Source organism: Drosophila willistoni, unplaced genomic scaffold (assembly GCF_018902025.1).
Source record: "Drosophila willistoni isolate 14030-0811.24 unplaced genomic scaffold, UCI_dwil_1.1 Seg27.1, whole genome shotgun sequence".
Taxonomy (NCBI): Eukaryota; Metazoa; Arthropoda; class Insecta; order Diptera; family Drosophilidae; genus Drosophila; species Drosophila willistoni.
This window is the reverse complement of record NW_025814228.1, coordinates 29,164-50,683: the sequence shown is the minus strand read 5'-3', so window position 1 is coordinate 50,683 and position 21,520 is coordinate 29,164. Positions and strand designations below refer to the sequence as shown.

At 40.3% G+C, this 21,520-nt stretch overlaps 1 protein-coding gene across 2 annotated transcripts in view; it reads right to left on the bottom strand.

The window, feature by feature from the left end:
• The window catches only part of LOC124461208 (sodium/potassium-transporting ATPase subunit alpha-like), a 73,286-nt gene extending 52,806 nt beyond the window's left edge, over nt 1-20,480 (bottom strand). For both annotated transcript variants that reach the window (XM_047012767.1, XM_047012768.1), the window contains exons 1-2: nt 20,427-20,480; nt 20,133-20,357 (exon numbers count right to left, since the gene is read on the bottom strand). In XM_047012767.1, coding sequence (XP_046868723.1) covers nt 20,133-20,357; nt 20,427-20,464 — 263 coding nt within the window. In that variant the 5' untranslated portion in view covers nt 20,465-20,480. The remainder of the gene's footprint in view (nt 1-20,132; nt 20,358-20,426) is intronic.
• Between the last annotated feature and the right edge of the window lie 1,040 nt (nt 20,481-21,520).

Below are 21,520 nucleotides of genomic sequence, written 5' to 3'. Positions count from 1 at the left end.
GCGGGGTAACCATGGACCTAAGGGAAAACACCATAAACTACGGTAATACTTCGGAGTACTCAAACACCATCCGTGCGATAATGTGAACGTTAGACGTGATGATATTGTAGTCCCAGATTCTGTAAGAGTCGAATTTAAGAAAATGATACTAAAAAGAATTAGTGCATTCGCGACCCCTAACGAGGCGCTGCCTTATAATACTTCAGTCGTTGCTAGAATCCGAACTGTAGACACTAAGGAGATATATTCAAAGCTCTATCAGTACCCGGTAGGCGTGTCAGATTTTGTAAACAGCGAAGTCGCACAGCTGCTAAAAGATGGCATCATAAGGCCATCAAGATCTGCGTATAACAGCCCGGCCTGGGTTGTCGATAAGAAGGGGATAGACACCAGCGGTAATAAGAATAAGCGGCTTGTCATTGACTTTAGGAAGTTAAATGAGAAAACCGTCGCCGACCGTTATCCGATGCCAAGTATCCAACTAATTTTAGCTAACCTCGGAAAAGCTAAGTTTTTCACAACATTAGATCTTAAATCCGGGTACCACCAGATTACCTGGCGGAGGGCGATCGGGAAAAGACGTCCTTCTCAGTAAATGGCGGAAAGTATGAGTTCTGTCGACTACCTTTTGGTTTAAAAAATGCCGGTAGCATTATTCAAAGAGCAATCGACGATGTCTTGCGAGAGCAAATTGGCAAGATATGTTACGTCTATGTTGATGACGTAATCATCATCTCCGAAAATGCCGCGGATCACGTCCGCCATATTGACATAGTACTTCAGCAACTTTGTGATGCTAACATGAGGGTCTCTAAAGAAAAGACAAGGTTTTTCAAAGAAAGTGATGAGTACTTAGGTTTTATTGTTACTAGCGAGGGAGCAAAGACAGACCCAGAAAAGGTCAAAGCGATCCAAGAGTACCCTGAGCCAAAAAATTATATTCTCTGAGATCTTTTTTAGGCCTAGCCAGCTACTATAGGGTGAATATCAAAGATTTTGCATCCATAGCAAGACCTTTGACTAATATACTAAAAGGCGAAAATGGCACTGTAAGCAAACACATGTCTAGAAAAGTAGCAGTCGAGTTCGACGAATCTCAGCGCGACGCTTTTAACCGTTTGAGAAACATGCTAGCATCGGAAGACGTTATGCTTATGTACCCTGACTTCAAAAAACCTTTTGACTTGACTACGGACGCGTCTGCAATTATCCTTGGAGCAGTGTTGTCTCAAGGTGGGAGACCAATCACCATGATCTCCCGAACACTAAAAACGTGCGAAACTCATTATGCTACCAACAAAAGAGAGTTGTTAGCAATTGTGTGGGCTCTCGGCAAACTACAGAATTATCTTTACGGTACAAAAGAGTTGCATATTTTTACAGATCATCAACCGCTCACATTCGCAGTGTCTGAGAAAAACACGAATGCGAAAATCAAGAGGTGAAAGGCGTTTATCGAACAATATAACGCCCAGTTGCACTATAAGCCAGGGAAGGAAAATTTTGTCGCAGATGCTTTAAATAGGCAAGAGGTTAACGCTCTCCAAGACGGAGCGCAGTCAGACATAGCCACTGTTCACAGTGAGATATCCCTTACATACACTATAGAAACTGCCGATAACCCATTGAATTGCTACAGAAATCAAATAGCTTTGGAGGAATCACGTTATTCACTGCATAGAAAATTTATTTTGTTTGGCAAAAAGACCCGTCACTTAATTCAATTTATAGATAAGACCGATCTTATAAAAACTTTAAAACTTGCTGTAAACCCCGACGTCGTAAACGCGTTTTATTGCGACCTCCCAACTCTAGCTGCATTCCAACATGAGCTAGTTGCACTGTTCCCGACAACCAAGTTCTGGCATTGCAAAAGGATGTGTCGGATATCACTAACAAAGAGAACAGGTAGAAATAGTCAACACCGAACATAATCGTGCGCATAGAGCGGCACAAGAAAATGTAAAACAAATACTTCGAGACTACTACTTCCCAAAAATGACTAAACTGGCAACGAGGTTGTACTGAATTTAAGGTCTGCGCTATTGCCAAGTACAACAGGCACCCCAAAAAACAAGAACTCGGGGAGACGCAAATTCCCTCATTTGCTGGAGAAATGTTACACATTGACATATTTTCTACCGATCAGAAGCTTTTCCTAACTTGTATTGATAAATTTTCCAAATTCACCGTTGTCCAACCTTTAGCTTCTCGAGCAATAACCGATATTGTCAACCCCATTTTACTGTTAATTAATACCTTTCCGGACACAAAAACTATTTATTGCGATAATGAACCATCGTTTAACTCCAAACGATCGCTTCATTGTTGAAGAATCAGTTTAACATCGAGTGGTGAACGCCCCCACTACATAGCTGTTCCAATGGGCAAGTGGAGCGCTTCCACAGTACATTAATAGAAATTGCCAGGTGTTTAAAATTGGACAAAAAAATTAGCGATACAGTTCAAGCTATCATAGAGCAATGATAGAATATAATAAAACTATACACTCAGTAACAGGACATAAGCCACTCGATGTAATCCACTCTATACCAGATGAAAACAAGAAAAAAAAAAACCAAAAACATACAACCCAAACAGACAAAACAGGGTGTTTGATGTAGGTGCGAAAGTTTACCTCAAAAATAACAGAAGATTAGGTAACAAACTATCCCCCTTGTGCACGGAGGGCGCCATACAAGCAGACCTGGGAACGTCTGTACTTGTTAAGGGAGGGTGGTCCATAAGGACAATGTGAGGTAAACATAGGTCATACCACATAAGATTATTACAGAAAGCTACTAAAATTGAGTCTAATCGTTTCATTCAGGTTCGTCGGAGTAACCCTAATACTCTTGGCCACAACATGCGCACTTCTCACCGATTTCTCGCACGCAAGCTATATTCCTGTGTTGGACGGCAACGTTTTCGTATGGGAACAACATAATTACGTAAAACACTCTACAAATTTATCCAATTTCGCGAGCATGATAGATAATACAATAAAATTGTCAGAACTTTTCCCTCAGTCACATACGCGAAAATTGTTAGATGTAGATATCGATCATATCCAGAGTATTTTTTCTAGCCTAACGGTACACAATAGAATGGCCAGAAGTTTAGACTTCTTAGGAACAGCGTTAAAAGTCGTCGCAGGCATGCCCGATGCGTCAGACTTAGAAAGGATTAAGATTACCGGAGCCGAGCTCATAGAATCAAACAACAGACAAGTAATAGTAATCACTGAAGCGCAAAAACAAATCAACCTATTAACTGATACAGTAAATAAAATAATTAAAGAAAAGAAAGGCGAGTTTGTAGACTCCCCTCAATATCCACCGAAATCCAAAACCTTATGCTCATTATAACGCTTGCCAAATCTAATATCATAAACCCAGCAATTCTCGACCACGAAGACTTAAAATCCATTTTTACCAAACAGCTCACAGAAGTCCCAATAGTTAGTTTAATGGCAGTGTCAAAAAAATATTTCAATCAGATAGTAATCCACATAATAATTAATTACCCTAATGTTAAGACTATTTGTAAGAAGGTTATGATATTTCCTGTTGTCCACAATAACACTATTCTGCAAGTACATGATAACGTAGTAGCTGAGCACGATGATTCTAGCAGTAACAGAGTGCGCTGCAACCAACTATGCGACGTTCTGCAAGAAGTCGGCTCATGACACTTGCGCCAGCAGATTACACTCTGGAGGTTTAGCATCATGCCACACACAGCCAAGCCACCTGGAACCGGTTACCGTAGTCGACGAAGGATAATCATCGTCAATGAATACAGCAGAATAAGAATAGATGACAGCCCACTGATGACAGTTAGAGTACACACCTCGTCACATTCGAACGCTTCGCGACCATAAACATACCACATACATTAACTACAACGGTGTTGTGAAGAAAAGTCCAGGCATCGCGGCATCGCCATTGCTGAATATTACAGACACGACCAATTCTTAGCCTACCATTGCTAAAAAGAATGAACGAACATAATTTGCACGTAATTCGACAACTAAGAGACGACGTGGATTCCGGAGGGTCTCGCAAGTTTGGTTCATAGTCGTGTAACCCTCAGCCTCACCATTGGCTGCATTGGCATAATCTACCAGTACTGGTACCGGAGAAGATACTCCCTCAAACTGCAGGCTGTGGTAAATGAACTAAGTGTCACTGAGGACGGCAACAAACTTAAGGGGGACTAGTCAACAGCCAAGTTAACGAACGGCCCTCGCAATTAATTCGAGCAACCCGCGCGATACAAATGCAACGTAATCAAAATAACATTGGCCGAAGCAACGGCCAGCCGTTTTAGTTGTGACGCAAGCGTTGAGTTCTTGTTGGGAATATGCTGAGTCGGCTTTGCTGACTTCTTATGTATTTAATAAAGATATTGATCATTTAACATTTACTCGGGCACACTGCCGTTAAATATTTGCCTTATTAATACACCGTTGAGCCACAAGGCCAACCATTCAGCAAGAGGACGAAGTCAAGTCCTCCACCATAACCATTTTGATATACAAATCTACCCGCCGCTACACCGGTGACGTCACAACTGCCGTCAGAGGGAAAGGTGGAATAAATAACTTGCATACATAGGATGTCGATTTTTATACCCTTGCAAAAAGGTTATATTAATTTTGGTCAGAAGTGTGCAAAGCATAGAAAGAAGCATTTCCGACCATATAAAGTATATATATTCTTGATCAGCACGACGAGACGAGTTCAAATAGCCATGTCCGTCCGTCCGTCCGTCCGTCCGTCCGTCCGTCTGTCCGTCCGTCTGGATCAACGCAAACTCCTCCTAGACCGTTGAAGCTACAGAGCTGATTTTGCACGTAGGCTTATATACACTGCAGGCGTTGTATATCTCGGATTCAGCCGGATCGGATCACTATATCATATAGATCCCATACAAACGTCAAAGTCACGAACAGTGACTTTTAACAATAACTTCGTTATTTTTTGAGCTATTGTCATGAAATTTAATATTGATGAGTTAATTACACATATAAACGACTGTGCCAAATTTGATCAAGATCTGATGACTATATCATATAGCTTCCATAGGAACGATCTTTCGAAAACAGTGACTTTTGTCAACAACTTCGTTACTTTTGCCGCGATTGCTTTCAAATTAAACATTTGTTAGTTTAATATATCTGTTAATGACTGTGCCAAATTTGATAAGGATCGGGTAACTATATCATATATCCCATAGGAACGATCAGTGGAAAACAGTGACTTTGATCAATATCTTAGTTTTTTCCTTAGCATAGGATTGTTGGCCGTTCTTTCGCAAACATTAGCCTTTTTAGCTTGAACTTTTTTCCACTTTGATGGCTATAGGTAAGGAAAGAGTTACCAAAAATGTTGCAAGGGTATACAAACTTTGACGCGGTCGAAGTTAGCCCCGGCCCTCTGGTTTTTAGCTAAGCTAGGATTAGGTATAGAAAAAATCTATAAATTAATTTTTTTGTTAGTGTTTTTCGTGTCGAATGGTTAAATATAATAATTAAATATAAGTAAAATTAATTAAATTTTGGAACTATGAAAACGTAAAGGTAAACGGCAAAGTCAGCAGAAAGGAAAAAAAAGCATACAAAAAAAAAAAGGAAAAAAAACAACAACTAAAATTACTTATTTATATACATGGATAGGATCAATATAAAATTATTATAATTATTATTCGGTGTTAGAATATTTTTTTTTATCTTTCTTTACTTTCCTTAACAAGTAATATGCCCCTTGCACCTGACCTTTTTCGTTAAAATCAATAAAATAATATTCCCAACATAAAGCAAAACAAAGAAAAAACCAGAGGGACGGGGCGGGAGTTTGTATACCCTTGCAACTTTTTTGGTAACTTTTTCTTACCTATAGCCATCAAAGTGGAAAAACGTTTAAGCTAAAAGGGCTAATGTTTCCGAAAGAACGGCCTACAATCTTAGTGTTGCCGCCGAAATTCGCTAACTGCCCAGCAGACCCGACGCAGCCACCAATGGGTTAACCCATATCACTCATTCTCTTTCATTTTCATACTTATTCTTAAGCGCCAGCCTACGTGCTGGGAAATTAACCGTTGCATCTTGCGCTTTAAGCTTACATGATAGGTTCTATGCTTGTTACTAAGCGGCGGACAGAACAGTTTGGTTACAACCGCGAGTAAGGGCGATTAATTTATAGCGGCTCGCTTACAAACGGCTCGCTTACAATCATAGCGGCTCGCATAATAACGACTCGCATACGGCACACACACCATACACACACCCATTAGCATAAGAAATACACGTGGAAGAAATAAATGAAGTATCACGTGAAAAGTGGAGTGTTTTCTTGTGGGCCCGCTAAAACATCGAACCTTAGCGCCAAACTCAACAATTCTATAAATTAATGGCAGGAATTAATTCTATAAATTAATTCTATAAATTATGCCAGGAATTAATTCTATAAATTAATTCTATAAATTACGCCATAAAGGCAATGAATTAATTCTAAAAATTAATTCTACAGATTAATTCCATAAATTAATCTTACAGTGGTAAACCACTAAATGAACCGGAAAAGTTAATTATTTAACTCAACTCGACGGGTCAACCCACGGTTCTACACGCCAATCATATAGAGGTTAACCTCGATGATTGCATAACCAATCACTAAATTGTGATACATAACCTCAACGGTCAACCGTTTACGACCTACATAGGTCACATAACTAATCAACATCGCTTAAAAGTATAAACTCATTGGTAAACCATGGCAACAAAAGACTTATCAAGTGGAATATATCATTGCAAGAAATGCATGCAGGAAGACAATGACCGCATGGTGCAATGCAATCGATGCTGTTCCTGGTATCATTTCGACTGCGTTGGAGTAATAGACGAGAAATCTGAGAACAGCTGGAACTGCGACTGCGTCAACGTGTCAACGGAAGTCATCACAACCATATTGAGCAACGCCCTGCAGAACCTCGGAAATACCACACGAGCAGGCGAACCTCAGGCTACTTCGTCACCAGCAAAACCAACGGCGCCGCTACCAGAACCGGATCGGGACTTTGGACTATGCCCGCCAAAAATATTCCCGGACACAGCTAGGACGGCTGTTCCTATTTTTACTTCTGCCAAACAAAAAGCGATGGTCACACACTCAGCTGTGCGTGACACGTGGCATTACGATCACGAGGCACCGCAGCTGCCGTTCCTAACCTCAAACAACACGCGTGCTACGACACGCGAACAACCGCACCTAAGTGCTACGCCGATGGCTCCCTGGAATTTCACAAATACTCAAACCAGGGCTGCATCGTACTATCCAGAAAGTAAAGTGCGAATGGACATAGACCTAAACACAGCCATACCAAGCACGGCACAACTTGCAGCCCGTCAAGCGATACCGAAAGAGCTTCCAACATTTGATGGCAATCCTCAGAACTGGCCTCTATTCTACAGTAGTTTTCAGACAAGTACGGAAATCGCTGGGTATACGAATGCAGAAAATCTTATGCGGCTGCAAGCTAGCCTAAAGGGAAAAGCACGTGAGTTAGTTCAATCCAAACTCCTTTTACCAGCAATGGTCCCTGAAATCATACAAACATTACGTATGTGTTTCGGTCGGCCAGAGCATATTTTGCACAACTTACTGGAAAAAACGCGGCAACTACCCGCAATAAAAGATAAGCTTGAACCACTTATCGAATACGCACTGTGTGTACGAAACATCTACTCAACGATGGAAGCATGTGGACTCACAGGTTACATGCAAAACCCAATGCTCGTACAAGAGCTACTAGAGAAACTCCCCACACAATTGAAGCTGCAGTGGGCAATGTTTCCCAAAGACACTAAGGTACCATCAATGGAATCTTTTAGCAAATGGATCTACGACATAGCTGAAGCAGCAAGCCAGGTAACATCGCCGCTTTACCATAAGAAGAGCGGAAGCCTAAATCATCACACAGAGGCACCTAAAGAGCAGGTCAAGGAAATTACGTGCGTCGTATGTAACGAACCTGGGCACAAAATACACAGCTGCCCATCGTTCAAAGCCACGCCACATCAACGAAAGATGTCTTTTCTGAAAAATCACAAGCTCTGCCAACAATGCCTAAACCGTCATCACCAAAAGTGCCAACGTGAAAAGGTTTGCGGCATACGAGGCTGCCGAAGCAAACATCACCCATTGATCCATGAGACGCAGCCGATGCCAGAGGCTGCGAAATCCAGCAGCCCAAACAGACCAGCTATGGTCACCAACGTGCATACGCCGGAGGGCAAGCACACCCAACGATCCAGAGAGTCTGGCTCAACATATTTCCGTGTCATTCCAATACAAATCATCAATAAAACGAAAGTCACTAACACTTTTGCATTTCTAGATGAGGGATCGGCACTAACGCTAATCGACAACAAGGTCTTTAAGCAACTCGGCTTAAAAGGCGTTCCAGATCCACTGTGCCTAAAATGGACCAACGATACAACACGCGAAGAAAATCCATCGGAACGTGTCACGCTTACGGTTGCCAATCCACATAATGGCAATCAATTCTACTTGGAAGAGGTTCACAGTGTAGATACCCTGGATCTACCTGTACAGTCTATCGACATAAGGGCTCTCGCCAAAGAATTCCCCCACCTAGCGGGACTACCGATAGCATCATACACCAACGCACGCCCAAGCATCCTAATCGGCACAAATAACTGGAACCTCGCCGTACCCCTTAAAATCAAAGAGGGGGCATGGCACCAACCAATAGCGTCAAAGACGCGACTGGGATGGGCCCTACAAAGCTCCACGCCATCAAGGGCCACTAGAGCTAATGTCAGCGTTCACATGTGTGGATGCCGAGACGCAGACGCCAAGCTGCATGAGATCATCAAACAAGCGTTCTCATTAGACGCTACCACAGCAAAACCGCTATCATCACCAGAAGAAACTCAAGCTCTAACCAGACTTGAATCTACTACCGCCTTGAAGAATGGCAGGTACGAGGTCGGTCTAATGTGGAAAGACCCTGAAGTTTTATTACCTGATAGCTACGCAAACGCACTAAAACGGCTTAAATGCCTACAAAAGCAATTTTCCCGACAACCACAGTTGAAGGACCAAATCACCAAGCAAATCGAAAACCTCGTCGAAAAGGGCTATGCTCGCATGGTGACGCCGGAGGAAATAGCTGCACCAAACAGACGGACATGGTATCTACCAACCTTCATAACTAAAAATCCAAATAAACCAGAGAAGGTCCGGCTTGTATGGGATGCAGCCGCCCAATCCGGCGGCAAGGCCCTGAATGACTACATCTGGAGTGGTCCAGATCTCCTAAACTCCCTGTTTGACCTCTTACTCTCATTCCGAGTGGGACGAGTGGCGATCTGTGGCGATATCGCCGAGATGTTCCACCAGATCCGAGTGAGACCAGCAGACACCCATGCGCAAAGGTTTCTGTGGTTCGACAGCAAATCCGAGAGGCAAGAGCCTAACGTCTATGTTATGGAAGCGCTTACTTTCGGAATCAATTGCGCACCCTGCATTGCACACTTTATTCGTGACAAAAATGCAGATCGATTTTGCCAACAGTACCCTCAAGCAGCACAAGCCATGAAGGACTACCACTACGTGGATGATTTTATATACAGCGGCGACAACTACTACGTGGAAGTCGGAAACATCGCAACTCAAGTCAGAGACATCCATGCAGCAGGTGGTTTCCACATACGCAATTGGTCTTCGAACTCAAAGGAGGTCCTACGAATACTAAAGAGCGATTCGCTACTCCCCGAAGCTGTCGAAATTACCGCAACAGAAAAGGTACTCGGCTTATATTGGATGCCGAACTCCGACGTATTCACATTCATCTGCAAGTTCGCCAGGCTGAAGCGCAACGTTTTAGACAGTGACAAAACACCAACCAAATGCGAGCTCTTGCAAGTACTTATGTCAATGTACGACCCACTCGGCTTCATCTCATGCTTTACAATAGAGCTGAAAATCCTACTGCAAGAAGTCTGGAGAAGCGGCATTGGTTGGGATACTGGTTTGCCCGACGCATTGTTACCCAAATGGATACGATGGAAACGGATCCTTACAACAATCGCCGGATTGACCATCCCGAGATGTTATTTCAACCAATGTTATATAGCCAATGGAACTGGGTTCCAACCAACCTTAACCCTGCAGATCTTGCTACTAAAACAAACAACGCCAATAAATATAAAACTTGGCTACACGGTCCAGACTATTTGCTGCAGGATCAACACGAGTGGCCAAAATGCGATGATTTGGGGCCACCAAACAATGCTGAAGTCAGGCATAACATACTCTTCATCGACAATTCGCCGATGGAGCTAAAACTTAACGCGGAATATTTTTCCGACTGGCGCAGGCTATATCGAGCTTTAGCGCGCTTCATTCTCTACATTGAGAAACTGAAAGCGAAACAAAAGAAGGCATCGCCACCTACAGAGGTGTCTTACGAGATGATTCAGCAGGCACGCACACTCCTACTGCGGCATGCGCAGTCATCTGAATTCAACCCAGAAATTCGCAACTTAACGAGAGGTAAACCTTTAAAAACAAATTCTAAACTCATATGTTTGAATATCTTTCTAGATGAAAACCAGCTCCTACGTACCCGAGGGCGAGCAGAAAACCTAAACGGCCAAAACCAAATACTGCCCCATATGGGCACCACATTACTCGGCTCATAGTGAACTGGTATCATCAGGAAATGCACCACACATCCCATGAGACGTGTATTAACAGGATTCGAGGCATGTTTTACATACCACGTCTACGAGTCTTATACAAAGGCATGCGGAAGTCTTGTCAACGCTGTAAAAACGAGAGCGCCATGCCTGTTCCACCGCAAATGGCTCCCTTGCCCATCGCCAGGCTGGCTGCCTACCAACGTCCCTTCACTTACGTCGGTATCGACTACTTCGGGCCCTTCTTGGTTGCTGTAGGACGGCGAAGCGAAAAAAGATGGGGCGTTATTTTCACCTGCTTAACCATACGGGCAGTGCATATAGAACTGGCGTGCTCTTTGGACACTGCATCGTGCATAATGTGCATCCGAAACTTCATCAATCGGCGCGAGACCCCGAGAGAAATTTACAGCGACAATGGCACTAACTTCAAAGCTGCTGAAAAGATTATCTGTGACAAAGCGCAGACGATCAACTTCAACGCCGTGCAACCGGCGTTCGATGACATCAAATGGAAATTTAATCCACCAGCCGCTCCTCATATGGGGGGAGCATGGGAGCGACTTGTTCGTTCCGTCAAGACTGTACTCTACGCAATCTGCCCAGCGAGAAAATTCACCAGCGAGGGCCTACAAAGCGCACTCTGGGAAGTGGAATTCATCCTAAATTCCAGACCGCTTACTTTTGTCTCTCTGGACAGCAAAGACGACGAGGCTATCACCCCTAACCATCTACTACTAGGATCAGCAAGCGGCTATAAACCAGTCTTCGAAACCACACATACCGTACAGCACATGTGGCAAGCTGTACAAGAATTCGCCGATCAATTCTGGCGACGATGGGTACGCGAATACGTTCCAGATTTAGCCAGGCGAGGAAAATGGTTTACGAAGAGACCACCAATAGCAGCTGGAGACGTCGTTGTAATATTGGACGAGACTCTGCCCCGAAATAGATGGCCAAAAGGTATAGTCGAGCAAACAATCCTGGCCAAGACAACCAGGTGCGTCGAGTGATCATCAGAACTGCCAACGGGACTCTTCAACGGCCCGTGGCTAAAGTAGCTGTATTAGACGTCGGCTGTTTTGGAGCAAAGCAACCCCTGAAGAGAGCAGCTTTACTGGGGGGGAATGTTGCCGCCGAAATTCGCTAACTGCCCAGCAGACCCGACGCAGCCACCAATGGGTTAACCCATATCACTCATTCTCTTTCATTTTCATACTTATTCTTAAGCGCCAGCCTACGTGCTGGGAAATTAACCGTTGCATCTTGCGCTTTAAGCTTACATGTTAGGTTCTATGCTTGTTACTAAGCGGCGGACAGAACAGTTTGGTTACAACCGCGAGTAAGGGCGATTAATTTATAGCGGCTCGCTTACAAACGGCTCGCTTACAATCATAGCGGCTCGCATAATAACGACTCGCACACCCATTAGCATAAGAAATACACGTGGAAGAAATAAATGAAGTATCACGTGAAAAGTGGAGTGTTTTCTTGTGGGCCCGCTAAAACATCGAACCTTAGCGCCAAACTCAACACTTAGCATAGGAAATAACGAAGATATTGATCAAAGTCACTGTTTTATACCGAGCGTTCCTATGGGAGCTATATGATATAGTTACCCGATCTTTATCAAATTTTGCACAGTCATTGACAGATATATTAAACTAACAAATGTTTAATTTGAAAGCAATCGCGTCAAAAGTAACGAAGTTATTGAGGAAAGTCACTGTTTTCGAAAGATAGTTGCTATGGGAGCTATATGATAGCTCCGATCTTGATCAAATTTGGCATAGTCGTTTATATGTGTAATTTACTTACCAATATTAAATTTCATGAGCATAGCTCAGAAAATAACGAAGTTATTAAGAAAAGTCACTGTTCGTGACTTTGCCATTTGTATGGGAGCTATATGATATAGTGATCCGATCCGGCTGAATCCGAGATATACAACGCCTGCAGTATATACAAGCCTACATGCAAAATTTCAACTCTGTAGCTCTTACGGTCTAGGAGGAGTTTGCGTTGATCCAGACGGACGGACAGACGGACGGACGGATGGACAAGGCGATTTGAACTCGTCTCGTCGTGCTGATCAAGAATATATATACTTTATATGCTTCCTTCTATGCGTTGCACACTTTTGAGATTTCCCGTTATTATGCGTGGGCAAATCGTTTTTTTTGTATGTTCTTTCTTGGCTTAGCCACATTGCTAAATTGTCTATGCGCCTAGTCTACAGCTGTTGCTAGCGCTAATTCTTGTTTATTTTATTTTTGAGATACTTTAGCTGAAATAGCGGCACTTCTTGCCGACGTTTTGTTTTGTTAATAAATTTTGATGATATTTTTTTTTCGTCTATTTGTAAGAGCGATCATTTTTTTTTGATAACTTTAAGTATGATTAATAATCTAAATTTTTTTTCTCTTAGATAAGTAATAAAATTTTATGTCTGTTTAAAATTTATCGTTGAATTCATCCATCTACACATGTCTCCCCAGTAAAGAAAAAGGGATCATCTGAAGCTGAACCTTCAAGCTGCCGATGATCATAGGAAGGGTGGGCAAAGGTCAATCACAAATCCACCAGTGATTGCGACTGTAAAAATGCATCTTGCATTATCAGCGTAGGGAATTCTATCTTTTGTTTCTATATTTCTTTTCTCTTTTTTTCTATCTTTGATTTTTTTTGTATTCTCTCTCTCTTGTCGCATGCACGCTCACTTTTAATAATATAGCAATGAGAAAAGCAGGCAGGTGTGGTAACTGGGTTTCGGCAGAACTACACCCCCTTGTCGACGAGCTAGTGCCGGAAATTTACAGCGTGCCAGCCGATATCCAGCTACTGCATGACCAGCCACGTCTATACGTTACCCGTTACAATGTTGAGTTCAGTTAATTGCATATTGCTAAAAGAAAACATCACGTGGAGTAAAATAAATCTAATTTTAAGTAAAATTAGTTACGTTTTAGTGTAATTTATTTGTTCAATGGTCTTTTACAGACTTTCTTGATTACTCTGGGTATGCTAAAAATATAAAGAAGATCTTTGCCATCTGATGCAATGCTAACTTCGGAAAATTCTATTAGTTCTTCGAAATTTTCAAATGTTAGGCTTTTTTTTACAATTGACTCAATTATCGAAATTTCATATATCATATGTCATGGTACGGACTTGTTCTTGTAGAGTTTTCCACGACCTCTTTTCATACCGATAATGTCTGATATTTCTCTAGTCTTACGTGAAAGATCTTGAAGGTCCAATTCGGTCTCGCTGCCAGTCCGGTTTCCAGCATTATTACCCTAGTCGTATGTCACCAGCAGATCGATAAGAAGGTTAACATGTCGAAAGAGGATATTGACCAATATTTCAAGTGCCTATCCTGCCTAACGTGGTTTTGACTTGAGTGTTTAAATCTTCGGCTACCGTTTATATCTTTTTATATATCGGTGTTTTAATCGGTGTTTTAATCCTAATCGCTTATTAATCTTAACGTAGATTATATCGCCTGGATCATAAATTTTTATCGGATTTTTAGGTTTTATTATGATATTGCAAATCTGTGTTCTGATTCTTTAAAATTTTCTCTGAAATACTTTTCCTTGAATGTACTTGATTTCTTGCAAATTAAGCTTCTTTTGGTTTCATGTTAGTGGCACTGTGAATTGTCCTATTGTACTCATCCACGGCTTTGAATATTAGATCTTCGAATTTCATTTCAGGATGCCCAAGCTTTAAGACTCTCAAAATTTCTGTATACGTGGTATGAGATGTTTCGATTTGGCCGTTGCTAGATAAAGTATATGGTGGGGTTATGTCGACATTTATTACTATCTGATTATTCAAGAGGAATTTAACGGATGCAGAATTTAGGGCTTTTTCATTATCCACGACCACTGTTTTTGTCATCCTGAAAGCTATCAATAGATTGCCTAGCGGTACTTTTAGATGTTATGCTGCCTCAATAACTTCGTTATTTTTTAGCTATTGTCAGGAAATTTAATATTAGAGAGTTTGTTACGCCTGTAAACGACTGTGCCAAATTTGATCAAGATCGCGTGACTATATTATATAGCTCCCATAGGAACGATCGGTCGAAAACAGTGACTTTGATCAATATCTTCGTTATTTCCTAAGCCGTTCTCTCGCAAACATTAAAACATTTTACACAAAAAACTTTCAAGGGTATACAAAGTTAGCCCCGTCACTCTGGTTTTAATTTTGCATTGTTATTTTTTGGACTGAGTGCATAAGTAAGCGGCTGTTGATCAGTATAAATGGTTACGTTTCACTTGCCATTCAAGTTTTTCTAAGGACCATACTAAGGCTAGCATTTCCCTCTCATTAGTCGCTAAGTTCTCTTCCATTTAGGATAACGCTCGAAATATAAATTTGATAGGTCTACCATTTTGTTCTAATGATGCGCATAGGCGCATAACAAGAGTGCTGTGTTCGGGGCATCCGTGGTCAGGTAGAATTCCTGATTGAAGTCGGGGTATGCTAATATTACGTCTTGTGAAATCAATGCGGTTTTCACCTTTTCAAAACAGTCGAGCGCTTCTTTGCCGAAACAAATCTCGATTTTGTTAGAAACATTCTTTTTCATCCTGCCATGTAAAGCAGTAAGGCTAGCTTAGCAAAATCTTTAATGAACGTTCTATAATAGCTGGCTTTTCCCAGGAAAGACATTAGTTGTTTTAAGCTCTTTGGTGTGGGGAAGTTTTTAATAGCCTGCACTTTTTACGGGTTGGTTTTAACACCTTCCCTTGATATTACCACGCCTAGGAAATCAACGCTATGTTTGAGGAATGTACACTTGTCTACCTGAACTTTCACATTGCCCTATAAAATCTCTCGAGATTTCATCAAGGGCTTCTTTTGAAATATAGATGGGGGGAGTTTTTGAAACTGAAGGGAAGTCTAGTAAATTCGTATTTTCCTCCGTTTACAGCGAATGCTGTTTTTTCAATATCAGATTCTTTTAGAGGACTCTGATAAAATCCGCTCTTCAAGTCGAGAAATATTTATTATGGCCCAACTGAGCAATCATCACTCCGATTTCTGCGATAGGATACCTATCCAAAACTGTGACTGTGTTGAGTTTTTTATAATAATATAATATAAAAATTTCTATACTCAATAACAATCCTATTTTTTATTCCAAAAGCTGTTCTTTTTTTTTAGGGACAATCTATTATAGGCCTACCGTGAGTGCATAAGTAAGCGGCTGGTGATCAGTGTAAATGGTTTGACTTGCCATTCAAGTACATCCTTAGTTTTTTCTAGGACCATACTATGACTATGGCATTTTGCTTAGTCCAAAAAATAAATTAAAACCAGAGGGCCGGGGCTAACTTCGACCGCGTCAAAGTTTGTATACCCTTGCAACTTTTTTGGTAACTCTTTCCTTACCTATAGCTATCAAAGTGGAAAAACGTTTTATCTAAACAGTCGTAGCATAGGAAATAACGAAGTTATTGGACAAAGTCACAGTTTTCCACCGATCGTTCCTATGGGAGCTATATGATATAGTTACCCGATCCTTATCAAATTTGGCACAGCCATTAACAGATATATTAAACTAACAAATGTTTAATTTGAAAGCAATCGCGTCAAAAGTAACGAAGTTATTGACAAAAGTCACTGTTTTCGAAAGATCGTTCCTATGGGAGCTATATGATATAGTCACCCGATCTTGATCAAATTTGGCATAGTCGTTTATATGTGTAATTAACTCACCAATATTAAATTTCACGACAATAGCTCAGAAAATAACTTAGTTATTAAGAAAAGTCACTGTTCGTGACTTTGCTGTTTGTATGGGAGCTATATGATATAGTGGTCCGATCCGGCTGAATCCGAGATATACAACGCCTGCAGTATATACAAGCCTACAAGCAAAATTTCAGCTCTGTAGCTCTTACGGTCTAGGAGGAGTTTGCGTTGATCCAGACGGACGGACGGACGGACATGGCTATTTGAACTCGTCTCGTCGTGCTGATCAAGAATATATATACTTTATATGGTCGGAGATGCTTCCTTCGATGCGTTGCACACTTTTGACCAAAATTAATATCCCTTTTTTGCAAGGGTATAAAAATGGAAAATCGGAAGCCATTTCCATTAAATTTTTATACCCTTGCAAAAATGGAATATTAATTTTGGTCAGAAGTGTGCAATAGAAGGAAGCATTTCTGACCATATAAAGTATATATATTCTTGATCAGCAGGACGAGACGAATTCAAATAGCCATGTCCGTACGTCCGTCCGTCCGTCTGGATCAACGCAAACCCCTTCTAGACCGTTGGAGCTACAGAGTTGAAATTTTGCATGAGGGCTTGTATATACTGCAGGGGTTGTATATCTCGGATTCAGCCGGATTGGACAACTATATCATATAGCTCCCATACAAACCGCAAAGTCACAAACAGTGACTTTTCTCAACAACTTCGTTATTTTCGGAGTTATTGTCGTAAAAATTAACATTGGTTAGTTTATTACACTAGCAAACAACTGTGCCAAATTTGATCAAGATCGGGTGACTATATATCTCCCATAGGAACGATCTTTCGAAAACAGTGACTTTTCTCAATAACTTCGTTATTTTCTGAACTATTGTCGAAATTAAATATTAAATGAAATTAAATATTTATGAATTTATTACACTAACAAACGACTATGCCAAATTTGATCAAGATCGGGTGTCTATATCATATAGCTCCCATAGGACCGATCGGTCGAAAACAAAGACTTTGGTCAATAACTCCGTTACTTTTGGAGCAATTGCCACAAAAATTTATATTTCTCAGTTTAGCATAACTATTAATGACTGTGCCAAATTTGATTAAGATCGGATACTATATCATATAGCTCCCATAGGAACAATCGGTTGTGAACAGTGACTTTGATCAATAACTTCGTTATTTCCTAAGCCGTTCTTTCGCAAGCATTAGACTTTTACACAAAAAACTTGCAAGGGTATACAAACTTTGACGCGGTCAAAGTTAGCCCCGTCCCAGCACTCATATAGAAATGTCCAATCAAAAGAGGACATAAGGTTGTTGAGAAGATTCAAATTTGTTTACCCAAATCATCTACGATTGGAAACTGAGATGTTATTCAATCAACTAACGGAATTGTAAATGGACCGTGTCTTAGATACCGAGTTCAACTCGAGAATGCAATTAGGCTATGAAAAAACACATGATGAGACAATGGGATTAAGTAAGAGAGATTATCATCAACCAGCCAAAAAATATTAGGCAAGCTGAAATCACCTAATATTATAAGGAAATCAGGAAATAAGAGAATCAATTAATAGATAATATATATGGAACTTTTTTGCGTTCTCTGCCAATCTTTTAACAACCTTTCTGATATTGTCTCTCCTCATCTGTCCATTCACTTCCCTCTCTCCTTTTCAAAAATCAGCAACGAAACCGTTTATTATAAGATTATAAGAATGTTGACACGACGGTTGACACAAGTAAAAAACTCATTAATACATGAAAAACATCCGAATGATCGATATAAGTGGAGTGTTTTTCTGCTTTCCAATTTTTATAAAAATTAATCGATCTTTAGAGATTACTTGGAACTTAATTCGATCGTATAATTGTCGGCATAAAAACTTCAAAAAATTTTAAGCTAAAACAAACCATTGGAATGTGGTAAGCAATCTGGCGATTTTTGATGTATACCATGTATACCAAAATTTCACATCCCCATTGTCTGCTGCTGTCACCACTGATGCCGATGTTGCCGATCCTGACGACGCTGATGATGCTTTAGTTGAGGAAACTAGAATTATAAAGGGTGAGTGTTGACTTGCTTATCATATCAAATAAGTCACACAGAGTTCAAAATAAAATTTTGTCTTCTTGTTTCCGGTAGTATTAGAAGTATGATTCATGAATCTGAAGCGCGTCTACTCTAGGATCCAAAAACAATTCAACTTGATTGTCGTGGTTTGAGAGAAAATTATTAAGTTGCATAACCCTGAATAAGATTTCTGTTTAAGACCATTTCCAAAATCCGTTGATGAACGACTGCATTGACCATCTGGGCGGAAATCCATCATTACGGTGATCGATTTTAAATGAAGTAAATATGTCGTCTCGCCGACTTCGGTATATCATGCACCAGGTGTTTTGTTTTTACATGCCTCATGGTAAATGCTTCATGCTTTAGCGCCGCCACTAGAAAACTGCCAATTCGGCCCTTTCGACCGAATCAATGAATGAAGTAAATATGTCGTCTCGCCGACTTAGGTATATCATGCACCAGGTGTTTTGTTTTTACATGCCTCATGGTAAATGCTTCATGCTTAAGCGCCGCCAATAGAAAACTGCCAATTCGGCATTTTTAAACTCGTTAATTCGAATGTTTTGCGTGTATCTAGTCCAATTGATTAAGATAGTCAAAAAATTGCAAGAGGCAATCGTTTTTTTCTACATTATGTAGCAGGAGGTGGGCGTGGCAAACGATTTGCAGAGAAAATCAGTTTTATCTGATTTGCCTGGACGGAGGTGGGAGCGGCAAAATTTTTAATTTTAAGCCCGGTTTTATTAATGTGAAGATGCACCTGATACTAATAAATTCACAGCATTATGTTACTCCCGATGGCTAATATATGTTCTTATGCTTTTGGGTTGTGGAATGGTCCCCCATTCAGTTCTGACGAAGCTCTGGGCCCTGCTTTATTGTTTATTTATTGACTACACACTCTACATTCATATTAGTAGAAGATTTCTAACTCGTTGAATCGTGTTACGGGACTACTCTAAGTTCTGTTTAACCCTAATGAAGCTGGTAGGTGTAAATCGAACATTTCGTATATATTTAAGAACATAGTTGCAAGGTTTGAGCTCTTATATTCGAAATTCCTTAGAATACCTAATATATGACACCGTAGATACCATACAAACCACCGTCTCTCTTTTTTGATAGTGAATGCCCTGACTAGACAATGATAGTTTCTTGAAGCAGTCAACAAACCAAAAAATCTATAAAAAGTGGCAATAAAACTTAAATTATTAAAAAAAGTACACATGTTGCTTTTTTGTAGTATAAAGGCGTCAATTCATGAAGAAAAAAGTTGTGACTATTCAATTGCGTGGTCATTGAATCAGCACGACGGGACGAGTTCATATATGTATGTATGTCCGTCTGTCCGCCCGTCTGGATCAACGCATCCTTTTTGCATTAACATTTTCGTTAACCGCTGCTAAACCAAAAGAAATTTGCGGAAAAAACATTATTTTCCTTTCCTGTTGAACCTTTAAAAATTTACTGATCGCTAACAAACATTTTTTTCATCGTTTACCTATTTATTTTTGCGGCTGTGTATAACACTTCCGCTTTTCATTCTACAAGGGTATAATTATTTCTATTGCTACTTACCGAACCGGATACATGCGTAAACCTTTTTTCATTCCTGGCATGTAGCAAAGAATTAGGGCAACGATTGTCTCAAAGAATAAGGCGAAATTCAGAACCCAGTTTCCCATACCTTGCTGAATGATTGAGTTCCGTCGAGTCTTGCATATAATAAGATCAGCCCACTGTGTGACCACAATTGAAACAAAGTAGCCTGTGCTTGCTCTATATTCTAGTTCCTTGCGTTCTCTGTAAGTCTTAAATTAAAATAATTATTTACATAATATATTGATTTAGTTTGATAATTATTTAACAAACCCATTCTTGTCCGTAACCATCAACAAGGTCGTCCACATTTTTTGAGTCCCAATCTTCACGAATTCCCTTTAGCCTTGAAGGAGGAAATCCGTATTCACACATTATTGCAAAAAAAGTAAAATAACAAGCAACAGTTTGTATAACTCCGATTTGTAAATATGCCATTAAGATTAACCTGAAATACATTACATTAAATAGTTAAGGAAGTACCACCAACGAAAATGTAAATTAAGATTAAGTTTAACATATCCCGATTATTTAAATCGATGGCACATCAGTCATACGTAGACCTGATACGGTGAGCACTTAACAACAATCAAGGCCCAGATAACTGATCTGCTCCAAGTTAAAACAAATACAGACTTGGTGAAACCGCCATCAAGTGAAAATATTTGGTCAACTCAGGCGACAAAGGAAGGAAACTGGTCAACGCTTTGGACACAAATTGATGTTTAAATAATATATATAGGCGTATGACACCAAGCTCGGGACTGTTACGAATAACCCTAAGGGCAAAGGCGTATTACATATATAAATTATAAATTTAATAAAAAATTTTAAAATGAATAAGGGAATAGGTTAAAAAGGAAAAGATGATAGCTTAAAATAATTACCAGTTTCAAATAATAAGGACAAGAGCGCAGTTTTTATAATAATAATTTATTTATTTTATATAACCGAAAGCGATGTTTCCGAATCAATAACTTGGCGAAATCTGTTGTAGTCATTAAATAGTATACGAAAAGGTTCACGCAGAGCAAAGTTAGTTGCGTAGGTAAAAAAGTGTAAGCAGTGTGTAATTGCGGGACCTTCTAGATGGAACCGAAATATTAATTTTACTCAACAGCTCAGAAGAGTCCAATTAAATTAGTTAAAAACAGATTATAGTTGTATATTTGGATCCCACCGCAAATCACGATGACAAAAAGGAACATACATTCTGTGTCTCGCGATTCAACACAAATAAACTTGGAAAAAAAGAAAAGGTAACTACACTGTGCTGGAAAATAAGGCCCTAAAAATAACCTTCTCAATAGAAGCAATCTCAATAAGCAATCTTAGATATTGTGAAATCAAAATAGTAAGGCATGGTT